This window comes from Abramis brama, assembly GCF_963993115.1.
Source record: "Abramis brama genome assembly, chromosome: 17".
Classification (NCBI taxonomy): domain Eukaryota; kingdom Metazoa; phylum Chordata; class Actinopteri; order Cypriniformes; family Leuciscidae; genus Abramis; species Abramis brama.
The window spans coordinates 1,040,227-1,055,809 of record NC_139979.1 but is presented as its reverse complement, the minus strand read 5'-3'; the positions used below and the strand labels follow the sequence as shown (position 1 = coordinate 1,055,809).

Below are 15,583 nucleotides of genomic sequence, written 5' to 3'. Positions count from 1 at the left end.
ACATTTAATCTGCTCGGAGGACAAATGAAAGATTAAAGGAAGTTTGGGATGGAGATGCCTTGTGCATAAAGAAGGTAAAATGGCGTAATAAGCGTCTAAATCTGTCTGAATTCCCCATGAGGTTAAGGCTGCAAGTGTTATGCCTGCATCTATTCGTCACAACCTCTTTAGCACCAAACGTCAGCGTTCGCTCGACAAATATCCCATCATGGAGAATCCAGATCGGCTCGAGAGCATCGCTCTGCTTGATGGAGGTCAGCGCCGGTTCACAGAGCTGCTATAGGTCTGATCTGTCTTGTTGTGTGGCCAGATGTAGTTTCAGGATTATTAGGTGGATGTGACTGAACTTTAAAGGTGACATATTATGCCTCTTTTCACAAGACGTAATATAAATCTCCGGTGTCCCCAGAATGTGTCTGTGAAATTTCAGCTCAAAATACCAGATCATTTATTATAGCTTGGCAAATTTCCCCTTTTTTGGGTGTGAGCAAAAACACGCCGTTTGTGTGTGTCTCTTTAAATGCAAATGAGCTTTAGCTCCGCCTCCATTCAGAAGAGGGCGGAGTCGAGCTTCAGAAACTCCGACAATAACAGAACAGGCCAATCTCCCTCATCCAGAATCCCAGAATCACCAGTAGCGAGTGCAGCCTTACGGAGAGACTCAGGAAGAGCTTCTGAATGTTAGTGGAGACATTTCTGTAGTTGTTGTGGAGTTACACTGATCATCTCATCATCATGTTTAACTTCTCCACAAGTGTCCACAGTTCCTGAGGTCTTTATAAGACAGCGGTGACATGTTCTGGTCAATAGTGTTCAGTGCTCGTCTGTGCTCAACCACAGAACAGCTTCAGGCTTTGCTGGATCTTCATCATTGCGTTAGAACTGGTCTCTGTTGTCGCTTGTGGAACCAAATGTCGGCTGGTGTGTGTAAACGTGCAGATTAAGGGCCGGTAATATTATAATAAGATCCTCTTCATACGTCAGAAGGAGACGAAATCTGATCGGCTTATTTTATAACATGCTTGCAGAGAAAGACTCACCAGAACACAGTTACTGGGTTTCACTTTACACGTTCTCTGTGTTGGTAGAAGCACCGATTATAGCACTGACACACGGAGAAAGTCAGATTTTCATGATATGTTCCCTTCAGTAGATCTAGCGACTCCATAAACCTGCTGACAGATTTGAATGACATCCATAGAAACCTTGTTAAGGAATGTCACAATCCCACCGGGAGCTGTGGGAACACTGTGCTGTTATGCCTGTCATACAAACCACATTTTTTCTAATGCAAACCATTCAGGGACGACGATCCCTCCTCTGCTGAACACCACGTCCAACAACCTGTACCTCACCTTTCAGACCGACATGAGCGTTTCTGGAGCCGGCTTTCACCTGGAATACACAGGTATGATGACGGTTCACCGCAGGGATCCTGAGCTGATGGAGAGCTTATAACTAGCGCTGGGCAACCATTAATCACATCCAAAATAGTTTGTGTTTACATAATATATATATGTGTGTGTGTGTGTGTGTACTGTGTATAATTATTTTTATATATAAATACATACACATATGCATGTATTTATTTAAGAACAATGTGTTATTTATATATAATATAAATTATGTACAAATATATATAAAGTACATACATGCAAATATTTCTTAAATATATACATGCATATGTGTGTATTTATATATATATATATATATACAAAATAATTATACACAGTACACACACATATACAGTATTATGTAAACAAACTTTTATTTTGGATGGTTGAATAGTTATCGTTTTAGTTATATGTATATATTAGCGTTATACTTATTGTTATAGTCAGTTGTTTTGGATGCTAATATAGTTATCGTAATAGCTATATTTAGTTAACGTTATCTTTATAGTCTTGTTATACTTATTGTTATACTTATCGTTATACTTATCATTTTAATTACAGTTATCAATATTGCAATATTAACTTCTCAGGAGGTACTTCAAGAAAATATGTGATGTCAGAGCGGTTCGGCTGACAAAAAAGTTCAGAAATGACCGTGAATTATTGAATTGCTTGATTTATACGAACACCCAACCCGATCTCACAACAATTCGTACGTGTTTTACGAGGTGGCTAATTCGTACGAATATATACGACCTCACTTGACCGAATTTGTAAGATTTTTGCTAAATTGTACATATTTTACGAGTTGCACAATTCGTATGAATTTGTACGAATGACCAACCCTGACCCCGCCCCTAAACCTCCCCATCACGCGGGTTTAGACAAATCACACGAATTCGTACGATTTAGCCTCCTTTTACTCACGAATTCGTACGAATTGGCCGTGAGATAGCGTTGGAAATTTTCGCACGTTAATAAATAAATACGACCTCACGTTGTGTCAGTCACGTTTCCACACTGCCTCAGAAACTTTCGTCCGCCATAAAAAAATTCAGATCGGGTTCGATTTTCTGCGTTTTTCGCATCCGTAGAAAGCGTTTTGAGAGGTGTTTTAACAATTCACAGCCACCGAATGACGAATACGAAATTTCGTGTGTTGGTGAACATTCGAGTGTCCTGTGTCCTAAGCAATAGGTTTGGACTCCTGCCCAGAGCCACAGACCCCCAGTAGTGGAGTGAAGCTGGGCGAGCGATACCTCGTCGGGGACGTCGTCTCCTTCCACTGCGAGCAGGGATACACACTGAAGGTGAAGGGAGAGTCATAACACACACACACTCCTGCACTCGCTCTGAGAAGCTTTCTGCTCGTTTCAGCTGTGTTGCTTACCTAACGAAATCTTTCAGAAGAGTGACAGTCAATCAAAGGAGTGTGTTTTGTTCAATTATGAGCACTTATTTGTCCCAGAGGTTGAGTCTTAAGTAAATAGGATTTAATTTTCCGTTCTCTACTTTTCAAATGCTTTTTTAAGTGGAGATTTTATTGTTTTACTCCAGACTTTTGGTCTTATAATATGAAAGTGCATCATAAAATATTGAGATTTTGAAATAAGTTTTTTTAGTTTTTTATGTGACTCTATTTTAGTTCTCTCAATCATTGTCACCATGACCAACAATTTCCCACCATATTCATTTTTTTGTAATCATACTTTTGTAAAAAAAAAAAAAGCCCAAAGTGTGAAAATATTTGTATTTAGAATCAGTGATATTTTAGTTTTTATTTGATATTTTGTATTAGCTTTTATTTTTATATTCTTATATTCTTTTTCATGTAAATTTTAACAAAATGTTTAGTCATTATGTGCTTTTAGTCATTTTTATTATTTTTTATTTTATTTTTAATATTGCTGCATGTGCAGGTTTAATTTGTTTTGATTTTAGTTTTTTTTATTTCCAGTTATTAATTTTAGTGCTTCAGCTTTTTTTCAGTTTTAATGCTCATTTTCGTTTAGTTTAAGTTGTTCAACTAAGCCTAATATTTATATTTTATTTAGTTCAGTTAACAGAAATGGTTTAAATAGATTTAGTTTAAGTTCATGAAACATTAGCTATGAAATGATAATTTATCTCACTGTAATTTTGTAAAATGATGCAAAGTGTGTTTAGAATGAAAGCATCGCATTAGCATGTTTTAAATGAGATGAACATTTTTATTTAATAGTTTTATTAATATTTTGTATTAGCTTTTTTTTTTTCATAAAAATTTTAATTAAATGTTTAGTCACTTCGTTAATGCTTTTGTCATTAGTTGCATCAGCATGTTTAAAATGTGAAAGTTTTCATTAGTTATTTCAGGAAACAAAACAAGCATTCTTCAGCGATTGCATTTCTACTTTGTTAAAAGTTTGTTCATAAAAGGAAGTTTATTTCTAGAAGTGCCCGTAGTTGAAGAAGTTTGATTTTAAAGTGCAGCGTTTGATTTTCTGCTCTTAGATTTCATCCAGCGCCAAGGCTTTGTTATTTTGTAGCACGCTGAATGATTCATTTCCTACGAGTGATTCATCTTTCTGTGGAATTGGTGAGAGCTTCTTGGAAAAGTCAATATCTTTCTTCATTTCCACCGTTATAGGGAAGTGCGTATATAACATGCATGCCGGGACCCGTCAGACGCTGGAACTACCCCACTCCTCTGTGTCTGGGTACGTCTCACACACACACACACACACACACACACACACTCCTCACTGAGAGACTTTACACTGCGTTGCTTCTCGCTAATCTCAATTCTCCAATTCAATTCACATTTATTTGTATCACGCTTTTCACAATACTCATCGTTTCAAAGAAAATGCATGAGTTCATATTACAATTTACAGTGATCTAATATCAGAGGAAGTTATGTATTTCAGAAATGTACATATACAAATCACAGTTAGCTAAAAATGTATTAATTTAAACAATGTAATAATTGAATGCAGGAACTATGAGCTCATTGAAGTACTGAATGCTTGTTTGTTAACAGATGACTGTTTTGGTGCGTGTTGATTCAGAGTTTGCGTCATCTGAAGTATGATGATATTAATAAGTAAAGATCCTCCAAATGAGTGTGTCCCTGTTAGTTGTGCCATTTCATCTGATTTGCTTTGAGTGTTTTAGCGGTTTCATCACAGCGCGCAGAGATCGTTCTGTTAGAGCTCGCGTTACTCAAATGGACTGTGAAAAGCTCTCCTCAGGCTAGATCTTTCAGGTCGTGTTCGGTCTAATCTTCCTTCTTACATTCTCTCTTTTGTTGAAATTTATTAGCCTTAAACCTCCTTCTGTGTCATGATTTCATCACTCACAAGTTTCTCTCCGTCTAATGCTTTTCATGCAGTGCAAGACCGTGACCTGAGGTTAAGTGACGACATACATCTGTTAGAAATCCTACGATAGTGCACGTCTGCTGCTAATAGATGTACATTTTGCAAAATGAATTTCAGTACAATTAAAATATTGCTATTGCTATACAGTACTGTACAATGTCCACCATATAACTTTATATAACTTTACAGTAAGTTTCCATTTGTTAGTTTGTTAACTGCATTAGTTAGCAAGAAATAGCAATCATACACACTTCTAAAACATTTTATTAATCTTAGTTAATTGCAGCATTTACTAATATATTATTAAAAACAAAAGTTGTATATTATTAAAAGTTGGACTTCTCATCAGGCTTGTGCACAATTCTTGAATTTGAATTGATGTTAAAAACAGGATCTAGAATTACAATTCGAATTTGAATTAAAGGAAGCAGAATTGCAATTCAATAAAAATTCAAAGAAATTCATATACATATTTTAAGTGAACTGTTTAACAATGAAGCTTTACAGTATATGTCAGATGTGTGTTAAAAGCTCTAGTCACAGAACAAATAATTAAGTTTGATTTATTGTAATTGTAATTTTGTGGAACATGATGGAACATGAGTCCATTTCCCAGAATGCTTTACTTTAACCAAGTATTTAAAATGGTTGCTAAATAATTTGAGGTGGACATTTGTTTGAAAGCACAATTTGATGGGCAACACTGGACTTTAAGTTCCAGAAGTCCCTTACAACTTCACTCTGCACCTGCTGAGAGAATCTTTAGTGTTGCAGGAAAGATATTCAGACCAGAACGCTGCAGACTCAAAACACATTTGAGGAGCTATTGAGAATTAGATGCAACAGTGTTGCTCAGTCATTTTTTGCATTGGAATAAATGATAACTGCATTTACAACAACTTTGTGATTACTTTGAAATGAAAATTACATTGGAACAAAACTAATTAAACAACACTGAGGGGGTAATTTATTTCAAGAATTTGATCAATATCTATTTTAGAACAAAATGTATGCAGGGTTGAGGAGTAAATAGTTACGTGAAATGAAATCTCTGTTATTAAATTACAAAATTAATGTAATTGTATTTAGTTGTATTACTGAGGTAAAATGTTTAATTCAATTAGTTACTAATCGACTTAAAACGAAAATGCTTTGCATTGATAAAGTTATCCAAATAAAGTAATCCAAACCACATTTATAATGGGTAACTAATGACAGTAAGCAATAACATTCCCAAAGTAACCTTCCTAACACTGAATGCATGCGAGACTCAACACATTCTTTCTGTTGTGAGACTGTGTGGAATTGCCATGAATTTAATTCCACTTCCTGTCATTCCAAATCAAATTCAATTCAACGTCCTGTGGGGCAGAGTAAATTCAATTCAAATTCCAATTCATGAATTGAATGGAGGCCAATTCTGAAATTCTGAATTTTGCACAAGCCTGCTTCTCATTGATAGTTAGTGCATTAACTGATGCTAACTAAGTGTTACTGATAACTAGGACTTTGAAGATGTTGATTAGATGTTGATATTTGGTTCTATTTTGAAGATTTTCCTGGTAAATTCAAGGGGTTATTCTATAGAAAGTCAACCATAACATGGAGGAAAAAAGCACGTTTTAATTTCACTGAAGCAATTGAAGAGCAATCCGAGAAGTTATAATTCACATTTTCACTGCAAATGTAACGCTGGAATTGCTCTGGGATTCTTACATGCAGATCCATAAAATAAAATAAATGAGAATAGAAATAAATGAAAGTAAATGAAAATAGAAATAAATGAAAGTAAATGAAAATAAAATAAATGAAAATATTAATTGTCAATAGGTGCCATTTCAGACATTATTTATATCATCTAATGATTTTGAAATATGTTGTGTGTATTATAACGTTTTAATAAACAATTAAATTGTTTGCTATTTAATTTTTTTCACATTTCATTCCATTTTTATTCTACTTCCTTAAATTCAGCAATTGAATGTGGATTCAAAAGTTAAGCTCAATTTAATTTAGAACACTGAATTTGTGGCATTTCATTTTATAATCTAAAAAATATATATATTTATAGTTATATTTGAATTTAATTCCATTTTAATTCTACTTCCTTAAATTTAGCAATTGGATTTAAATGTAAAAGTTAGGCCGTGTCCACCAAAGCGTTTTTTCACGAGGCTGGCGTATTTTTCCAATTGTTTTCAGTGGGAGCGCCGCGTTTTTAAAACGCCAAGAGCGTAACGAGGCACTGAGCGTCTATTTCGCGCTGAAGCGATGAACGCTCTACGTTTTTTACCGGTCGCCGAGAGTTCGCAACTCATCACTGTCACTTTTTACCCAGCCATCCAATCACAGTGGAGGAGGGGCGGGTCTAACACCACACCGACCAACCGCCACATTCTGCTTGTACAACATCAACAGATGACGAACAAAATCAGTTAAAACAAGAGCCAGAGCAAATCATTTATAATCTATTGACATTTTTATATAGACACAACACAGCACAATTTAATGTAGAACTCTGCGTTTGTGGTGTTTCATCGTATGAACTGAAAAATACTTTTTATGTATTGTTTTGATTTGTCATTGTCATTGTCATTCACCATGACTGTGTTTTAAAGGAACATGCCGACTTTTTGGGACTTTAACTTCTTCACTGCACTGCTACTTCTGCCCAAGCAGTGCTTCGCCTTCTGAGGATATAGTTCCCAGTGTGTGTACGGTTAGAAGATGGCTGTGTCTCATGTGACCTTGTTATTCATACACGCTGTGACTATACACATCACAACATGTAAATAGGAAAATGTTGGTGTTATTTTGTCACTTATTGGGTGCAGTATGCTAGCTGGAGCCATTTACCTCCAGTGTTTGTGCTAAGCTAGGCTAGCGGTGGGTGCGTCAGACAGAGTTACGGCACGCACGGAGATGAGAAGGGTGTGTGTGGACTCATCTAACTCTGGGGGATACAGTGAATAAAATAAAGTCACAAAAAGTCGGCTTGTTCCTTTAAAGAATGACACTTGAAGTTGAATTGATTCAAACTCCTTCAGGGTAAACAGAAGATTCAATGTTCTCTATTGACATTTCAATTGCTGTTCTAAAGCACTGTAAATGGACAGCGAGTCCAACGGGCCATTCATTACACATCTGCCAATATAAGACGAATGCAAACACAAGCAGGGAGATACGCACACACACACACACACACACCCTGCAGTAAAATAAAGGAGATATACTTCAGTCTTCAATCCCAGTGAGTTCTACTGGTAATAATTTAAAAAGTCATTATGAGAAAACATAACACATGTATCATTTTCTCAAAATGAACGCGGCACATTTATTCCATTAGCATTTGAAAGCATTTTTAGTGCACATCATTGCATTGTTATTTATATGAAGAGAGAACACAAGGCTCTCTTATATGTGCAAATGAGTTCATTTTGCATATCACTAGATCCGTAATGGAGTTTGGACTTGATGAATATCTGATCATTTCACTCTCTCAGTATTGCACTGGGCTTTACACTGCGCGTGTGATACTGAACACTGAAAAATAGTTTATTTATTGTTGGAATTTAATTCCATTCTACTTCTACTTCCTTAAATTCAGCAATTGACTTTGGATTTAAAAGTTAAGCTCAGTTTAATGTAGAACACTGAATTCGTAGTGTTTCATTTTATGACCTGAAAAATTATTTATTTATTTTTCTAATTCCATTTTAATTCTACTTCCTTAAATTGAGCAATTGAATGTGGATTCAAAAGTTAAGCTTGATTTAATTTAGAACACTGAATTTGTGGCGTTTCATCTAATTTGAATGGTTTCATCACATCAATATGAAGTGTTCAACAATATTGAAGTGTAAATTCATGATTTACATCAACTAATGTCATTTCAAATATGTGATATATGATAACATTATTTATATGAAGAGAGAACGCAAGTGTGCAAATGAGTTTGGACTTGATGAATATCTGTATAATTTCTCACATTGCTTGTATGATACAGTATTGTGTGCATGTTCTTCACTCTTTACCCTCCAGCTCAGTGTGGAGGATTCCTGTCCGAAATGAACGGAGTTATCCTGAGTCCCGGTTTTCCTGGGAATTATCCCAGTGGGCTTGACTGCAACTGGACGGTTAAACTTCCCGTTGGCTTTGGTTTGTATCCTGTAACTTTCGTTTTAACCTGAATCCTCATTTTACGGTAAAACTTTACAATAAGGTCCGTTAGTTAACATTAGTTAGCATGAACTAATAATGAACTGCACGTATACAGCATTTATTAATCTTTGTTAATGTTAATTTTCAACATTTACTAATACTTTATTAAAATCTTGCTAACATTAGTTAATGCACTGTGAACTAACATGAACTAACAATGAACAGCTGGATTTTAATTAACTAACATTAACAAAGATTAACAAATACAGTAACAACTGTATTGCTCATGGTTAGTTCATGTTACACTCTGCAGGGTTGTTTAACCCAATTTTGGGTCAAATATGGACAAACTCAAACATTGGATTAAAAATGTAAACTAATGGTTGGGTTTGTCTATATTTGACCCAAATTTAGGTTGAAACAACCCAGCATTTTTTAGAGTGTAGTTAATACATGAACTAATGTTAACTAATGAGCCTTATTGTAAAGTGTTCAAGCATATCATTGTTAAAACGCACCTCATCTCTCCTCCTGTTGTTTATGAACAGGGATTCACCTGCAGTTCCTGAACTTCTCCACGGAGTCGGTTCACGATTACCTGGAAGTGCGTGGCGGGACGCTGGACTCGGGTTCGGTGATCGACAGGTTCAGTGGGCCTGTCGTTCCCGAGTCTTTCTTCAGCACGACCCACGAGACGAGCTTCTTCTTTCACAGCGACTACTCGCAGAACAAGCCCGGTTTCCACATCACCTACGAGGGTAAGACCTGCCCGCGCATATTACTGCTCCTGTAAAAAATTACCGTGATTTTAACGGTAAAAATGCTATGGTGAAAAACTGTTAATTGGTGAACAGAAAGTTTCTGTACTATATACGGTGAATAACTGTGATAGATCTAACTGTACATTTAATGTAATTTTACAGTAAAATACCATTAAATTACAGTTTTTGGAAGTGAAAAAGAACAAGTCATTGTATAATTTACAGTGAAAAACCGTAAATTGACATTTCCACAATTTCCTGCGTGACGCTTCACAATTGATGTATTTTTGTTGAAATATGTTTCTTCATAACTTTTTTTTTTCTAATCAGTTATGTACATAATATGTCCATGATGGTGTTCAGTGTGTGTGTGTGAATGACACTGTGCAGTTTCTGTATATTAGTTTTAACTTTCTCATCTTGTGGAAAAGCTTTGATTGATCATGTGACTCTCATCACCGCTGTGATTGGTGGTTGTCAGTGTATTATAATGGTACAAAACAGATATTAGTACTTCAATAGATCGGTACATTAACACTATATCAGATACTGAAATATGCTTTTTTACTGTAAATTTAAGTAAAGTCTGTAAAACCAAAAATGTTGCAACCGTATTTTTTACGGTACATTTCACATATATATATTTTTTTTTTAGTGGACACACATCGTTACATCCCTTCTCGCAATAACAGGATAGAGAATATACCCAATTGTTTTCTTTGAGTTCAGTCAGTGCACATCCACAAGCATATTCTAGCCAGCCTCGTGCAGCTCCGAGATGTGGCCTGAACGACTGATCGGTCTTACGGAAAAGCCCTGTATAATTAAGTTGCTTGCGGGAATGTGTATGTCTAGCTGTGGTGCTTTCAAAGGATGAATTTAAAGACGCAGCTTTTCTGAGAGGATTTGACCATGCAAACAACTACAGCACAGCATTAAAAGATGCCACTAAAAATAACAACAGTGTCTTTTCAATTAAAAGCACCATTTCGACTGTTCTGTTATCTAAGGATAGCTTAAAGGGGTCCTATAATGCCCTTTTTCACAAGATGTAAAATAAGTCTCTGATGTCCCCAGAGTGTGTGTGTGTGTGTGTGTGTGTGTGTGTGTGTGTGTGTGTGTGTGTGTGTGTGTGTGTGTGTGTGTGTGTGTGTGAAGTTTTAGCTCAAAATACCCCACAGATATTTTTATAGCGTATTAAAATTGTCACTTTTTGAGGGTGAGCAAAAACGCGCGGTTTTTCTGTGTCCCTTTAAATGCAAATGAGCTGCTGCTCAAGAGCGTGTGTGTGTGTGTGTGTGTGTGTGTGTGTGTGTGTGTGTGTGTGTGTGTGTGTGTGTGTGTGTTAGCAGCTCTGATTACCTGACACACACATGCACTGAACATTTCAAAAACGTTTAGTCTTTTAATGTTCAAACCGGAGTCAGACAATGATGGAGAGACTCAAGAAGAAGAGACAACATGTAGAAGCAACAGGACATTTCTGAATGGGTAATTGATGAATTTATGTAGCTTATGTGGAGTTAACTGTCTTCTAGTCATTGATTAGCATATTCTGTCATCATAATCTATAAATCGTGTTCCGGGGGTGGGGTTTATGTAAATTTTAGGGTTGGTGATGTCACTAACCCGGGAGGAATGTGGTGTAGTCTCTACCAGCCGTTTGTTGCAGTCCTTAAAGCAGCACTCAGTAGCTTCGGGATTTCTTCGCTGTATTCTCGCTTTTTGCTCGCAGGTTTCTCTCTAGAGCTCCCCCCACAGCTTCGGAATAGATATTTGACAACACTGTTGTAAAAACTTGTTGGTGATTCTCAGACACCAGAGGCTATAGATCAACGACATCAAAGCAGATGGGACATTCTTTAAAACGTCTTCTTCATTCGGGTTCGAACAGCGTGAGGGAGCGCAATAATGACAGCATTTTAGCAGATTTCTTTTGGCCGTAAAGCAATTGTTTACATCGCGAGACCTGATATCACGCGAGACTTCCTGACGCGGCGGCCGGCGGCCCGCCGGCTCAAAGTTGCAAGTGCGTATTTTCCGCTCACGGGCACCAGGGGGGTGCGAAACGACCACCATTCAACCCGAAATAAGTAATATAACCATTCCAATGACTCCGAAGCTGTTCAGTTAAGGTAAAAAAAGTTACTTAGTTCACCTTTAAAAAGCCATTTCTAAGAAAATATCTCCCTTTGCTTTGAACTTTGAGCGTTGTAACTTTGCAGATGTTGTTTATGCTCAAACAGCAACATTACACACTAACTAAAGTTAGAAAAGTCAAATCATAATCAACCACTCCTTTAACTATGACTAATACTGTATGATTAGAGATTCAAACAGAACTCTAAATCTAAGTGTTAAACTCTTCCCTTTTGCTCATGATTGATGTCCTGAAGACAGGTTTGCTTTTACTTTAGTAAGTGATTACGGATTACGTTCACACATATAAAAATAAAGATATAGCTCTAAAAATCATTCATTGACAGCCAATCAGAATCCATCCTGCTTCAAATAGCATGTGCATTTAAAGCGACAGACACAGAATTTACAGAACGATGTGTGTGGATGCTAATATCGTTAAAGTTATCATTATAGTTGTGAACGGCCCTTTAGACGGTTTTCATCTGACAACCACCCTGAAATCCCTCGTAAGATTTACTCAGAAGTTTTAAAAGTCTATTTTTATATTCCACCGCTTGTGCCTTTGTGGTTTCGACAGCAGGAATGTGTCACTATTCTGACTTTATGGTTCCTGAACAGTAAGATGTTTCTCTTCACTTGAGGTTTTGAAGTAATAAATATAATATGGAGTTCATGTTATGTCTTAATCGATTCAACTCTATCTTTTGGCTCTCATATTTCTTCTCTTGTTTTCCATCTTCGTAATATTGCACGTCTTCGATCTTCTCTCACTTTAGCTGACGCTGAAACCTTCATTCATGCATTAATCACATCACGTCTGGATTATTGTAATGCTCTATTAAAAAATAAAATATAAAAACTTATTCGCAAGATTACAGTATGTTCAAAACTCGGCAGCAAGAGTTCTCTCCTCCGCCAGGCGTTCTCTCACATTACTCCTCCGCTTCATGACCTTCACTGGATACCCGTGGCTTCACGTATTCACTTTGAGGTATTACTTCTGATGTTTAAGGCATTAAATGGTCTTGCAGCTCCATATCTGTCTGATCTACTGTACTCTTACCGCCCTGCCGGTCCCTTAGATCAGCTGAACTTGCTTTCTTGTTCATCCCTCGTTTCCGGATGGCTACTGTAGGTGGAAGGTCATTTAGTGTTAATGCTCCTAAATGATGGAATTATGGAATCTGTGTCTACATTCAACATATCTATTTAAACACGGAAAAAGTCAGATTTTCAGGATATGTCACCTTTAGAATATATCAGTTTTGTGAACTTGAAAGAAAAAGAAAGTTCTAAATACTCATAAAAGTTAATTTGACTGAACTAATTAGTTTGATTTAATTGTGTCCTACTCAAACCAATTAATTATTTTGAGCATTAGGGTTTACAGTTGTAATGTGCACCAAAATACATTTGAAGTTCGTGCTGAGTGAATTCTGCATTTCAAAACTTAAATACAAGAGTAGATATTTAAAGATATGTACTGAAGTATACTTGGAATGGTTCCACTTTATCACAAACAAGTATATTTTATAAAACTGCTTTTAGACAACTAAAATGCTGAGTTGTTCCAATTTAATAGACTGTAACTATACCAATTTATAGTTGGCCACAAATACATTTAGTTATACTAAAGTACATACGAGTAAATTGTGCTTAAGTATACTATTTTTTCACTAGGGATGCACCTCAGTTTTTGAGTGAAAATTTTGTCAATATTCAATAAAATATGAAAAGAAAATGGCATTGTTTATCACACTAGTGTGCTTTAATGTTTAAGTTTGTTTTGAAATGCTTTTCTTAATTTAACTTAATATCATTTAATTAAATAATATAACATGCTTTTTGGATAATGTGACTATATGTGTCCTCATGTGATTGTAATGTTTGTGTGGGTGTGTAAATGTATTGTAATGTACAATGACCTTGAGCTACGGAAAGGCGTAATAAATAAAATAAATAAATAATAGATAATAAATAAAACTTCTTCTTCTTCTTCTTATAAATAGAAGCTCTCATCCTCAGTGAAACCGCTTGCTTTGACATAACTTTTCAGTATTAGTCACAACATATTTATTGCTTTTGTGTGTGTGTGTGTGTGTGTGTGTGTGTGTGTGTGTGTGTGTGTGTGTGTGTGTGTGTGTGTGTGTGTGTGTGTGTGTGTGTGTGTGTGTGTGTGTGTGTGTGTGTGTGTGTGTGTGTGTGTGTGTGTGGCCACACTGCTAAGTTTAGACATTTAATTTTAGATGCTAATTATGACTCTTTATGTTCTCGAAATTACTTAGAATTAGAATATTAAATCCAAAGTTATTTTATGCTTTCGTTAATAATTATGTATGTTAATTGTCTAAGCATTTTTGCACATCATGGACAGTAAGTTTATTGAAATTAAACTAAACTAGTTTAGAACTTTGTCTTCTATAATTTCTATTGCAATCTGAAGCCATAGGAGACGTTCCTGCATAATCAAATGTACATGTTCGTTTTCAATAGGTGCCTTTGGTTGGATGCATTTGTTAGGTTTTAATGTCAAGTTAATGAAAGTTACAGGATGTTACTTGAAAAAAGGTAATCTGATTACGTAACTCGCGTTACTTGTAATGTGTTACTCCCAACACTGCTTTTATATCTGAGTTACTTTATCAAATAAGTAATGGAGAGCTCTCCTGTCTCAATGAGAGAAATCGGGAGTAATGCACAGAGGCTTTCTTTAATGAAAACATTGAAGTAATCTGTAAAAAACTGATCTGATTACTTAACTCACATTACTTGTAATTTGTTACACCCAACATTGCCCAACTATACTGACATTGGTGTTCCTTATGGCAGCAGGTGTATTAGGTTACTGTCACTTTAAGATCTCATTATGCTGTTACACATCCATTTACTTTCTCAACTGTTTATGTTCACTTAAAACACAACTTGACTGTGTTTTACGAGAATACTCGCTAAGACCAGCATTTTGACATTATTTTGTGTGCATTATTTGACTGTTCAAAAGTAATAACCAGCAAAGAAGAACTCAATTTAGTACTGAGAGGCGGCTTTATTTGAGGTAACCCGCCAACGTAGCTTTAGGAGTTACACGCCACTACTGGAATACACCGGCATTTGGCAGGACGGCGGGTTTAATGTCAAGACCTGAGTTACTTGAAAAAAAAGTAAGCTGATTCGGTAACTCGCGTTATTTGTTATGTGTTGCTCCCAACACCTCTTTTAAATATACAACATGTCTGAGTTACTTTATCAACTAAAGCCCTATTCGGACGGCACTAGTTTAACATGGAGAGGTGGGGTAAAGTACTAATTACCAGAGCTTCTCTGTGATTTTAGTCCCGTCTGAATGTGCATCTCAGTGATCATTACGGACAATGTCAGGAAAGTTTACGGCGACTTTTACCTTCAGTAAAAAGGTCTGGAAAAATGACCTCAGGTAACACTAATCCCGTGCGAATACACCCGCTGTAAATATGTATGTACATATTTCATAATTTCCTGTTTAAAAGTAGTTTTCCGCGGTTTTTCAAGTATGGAGACGCTTGAAAAAGCATTCAGTTGCGTTCTAGTCGCTGGGACGAGTCTGTGGCAAAACTCAAGTGTTTCACACACACCATTCAGATCAGAAAGAAGATCGAAAGCACTTGTTAAAGGCACGACACATCTTTTAGCATTAGGTAAGTGCCTTTTACCAACACAATCCAATCTGAAGTTAATAAATACATCATTTGACCAGACATAACTGTTTTATATATATAAATATAGG

At 36.1% G+C, this 15,583-nt stretch overlaps 1 protein-coding gene across 1 annotated transcript in view; it reads left to right on the top strand.

Moving 5' to 3' along the window:
- Positions 1-15,583, top strand: part of csmd3a (CUB and Sushi multiple domains 3a) — a 332,667-nt gene that overhangs the window by 193,490 nt on the left and 123,594 nt on the right. Inside the window, exons 37-41 of the mRNA XM_084089625.1 lie at positions 1,304-1,408; positions 2,586-2,704; positions 4,024-4,093; positions 8,798-8,914; positions 9,466-9,675. Coding sequence (XP_083945751.1) covers positions 1,304-1,408; positions 2,586-2,704; positions 4,024-4,093; positions 8,798-8,914; positions 9,466-9,675 — 621 coding nt within the window. The remainder of the gene's footprint in view (positions 1-1,303; positions 1,409-2,585; positions 2,705-4,023; positions 4,094-8,797; positions 8,915-9,465; positions 9,676-15,583) is intronic.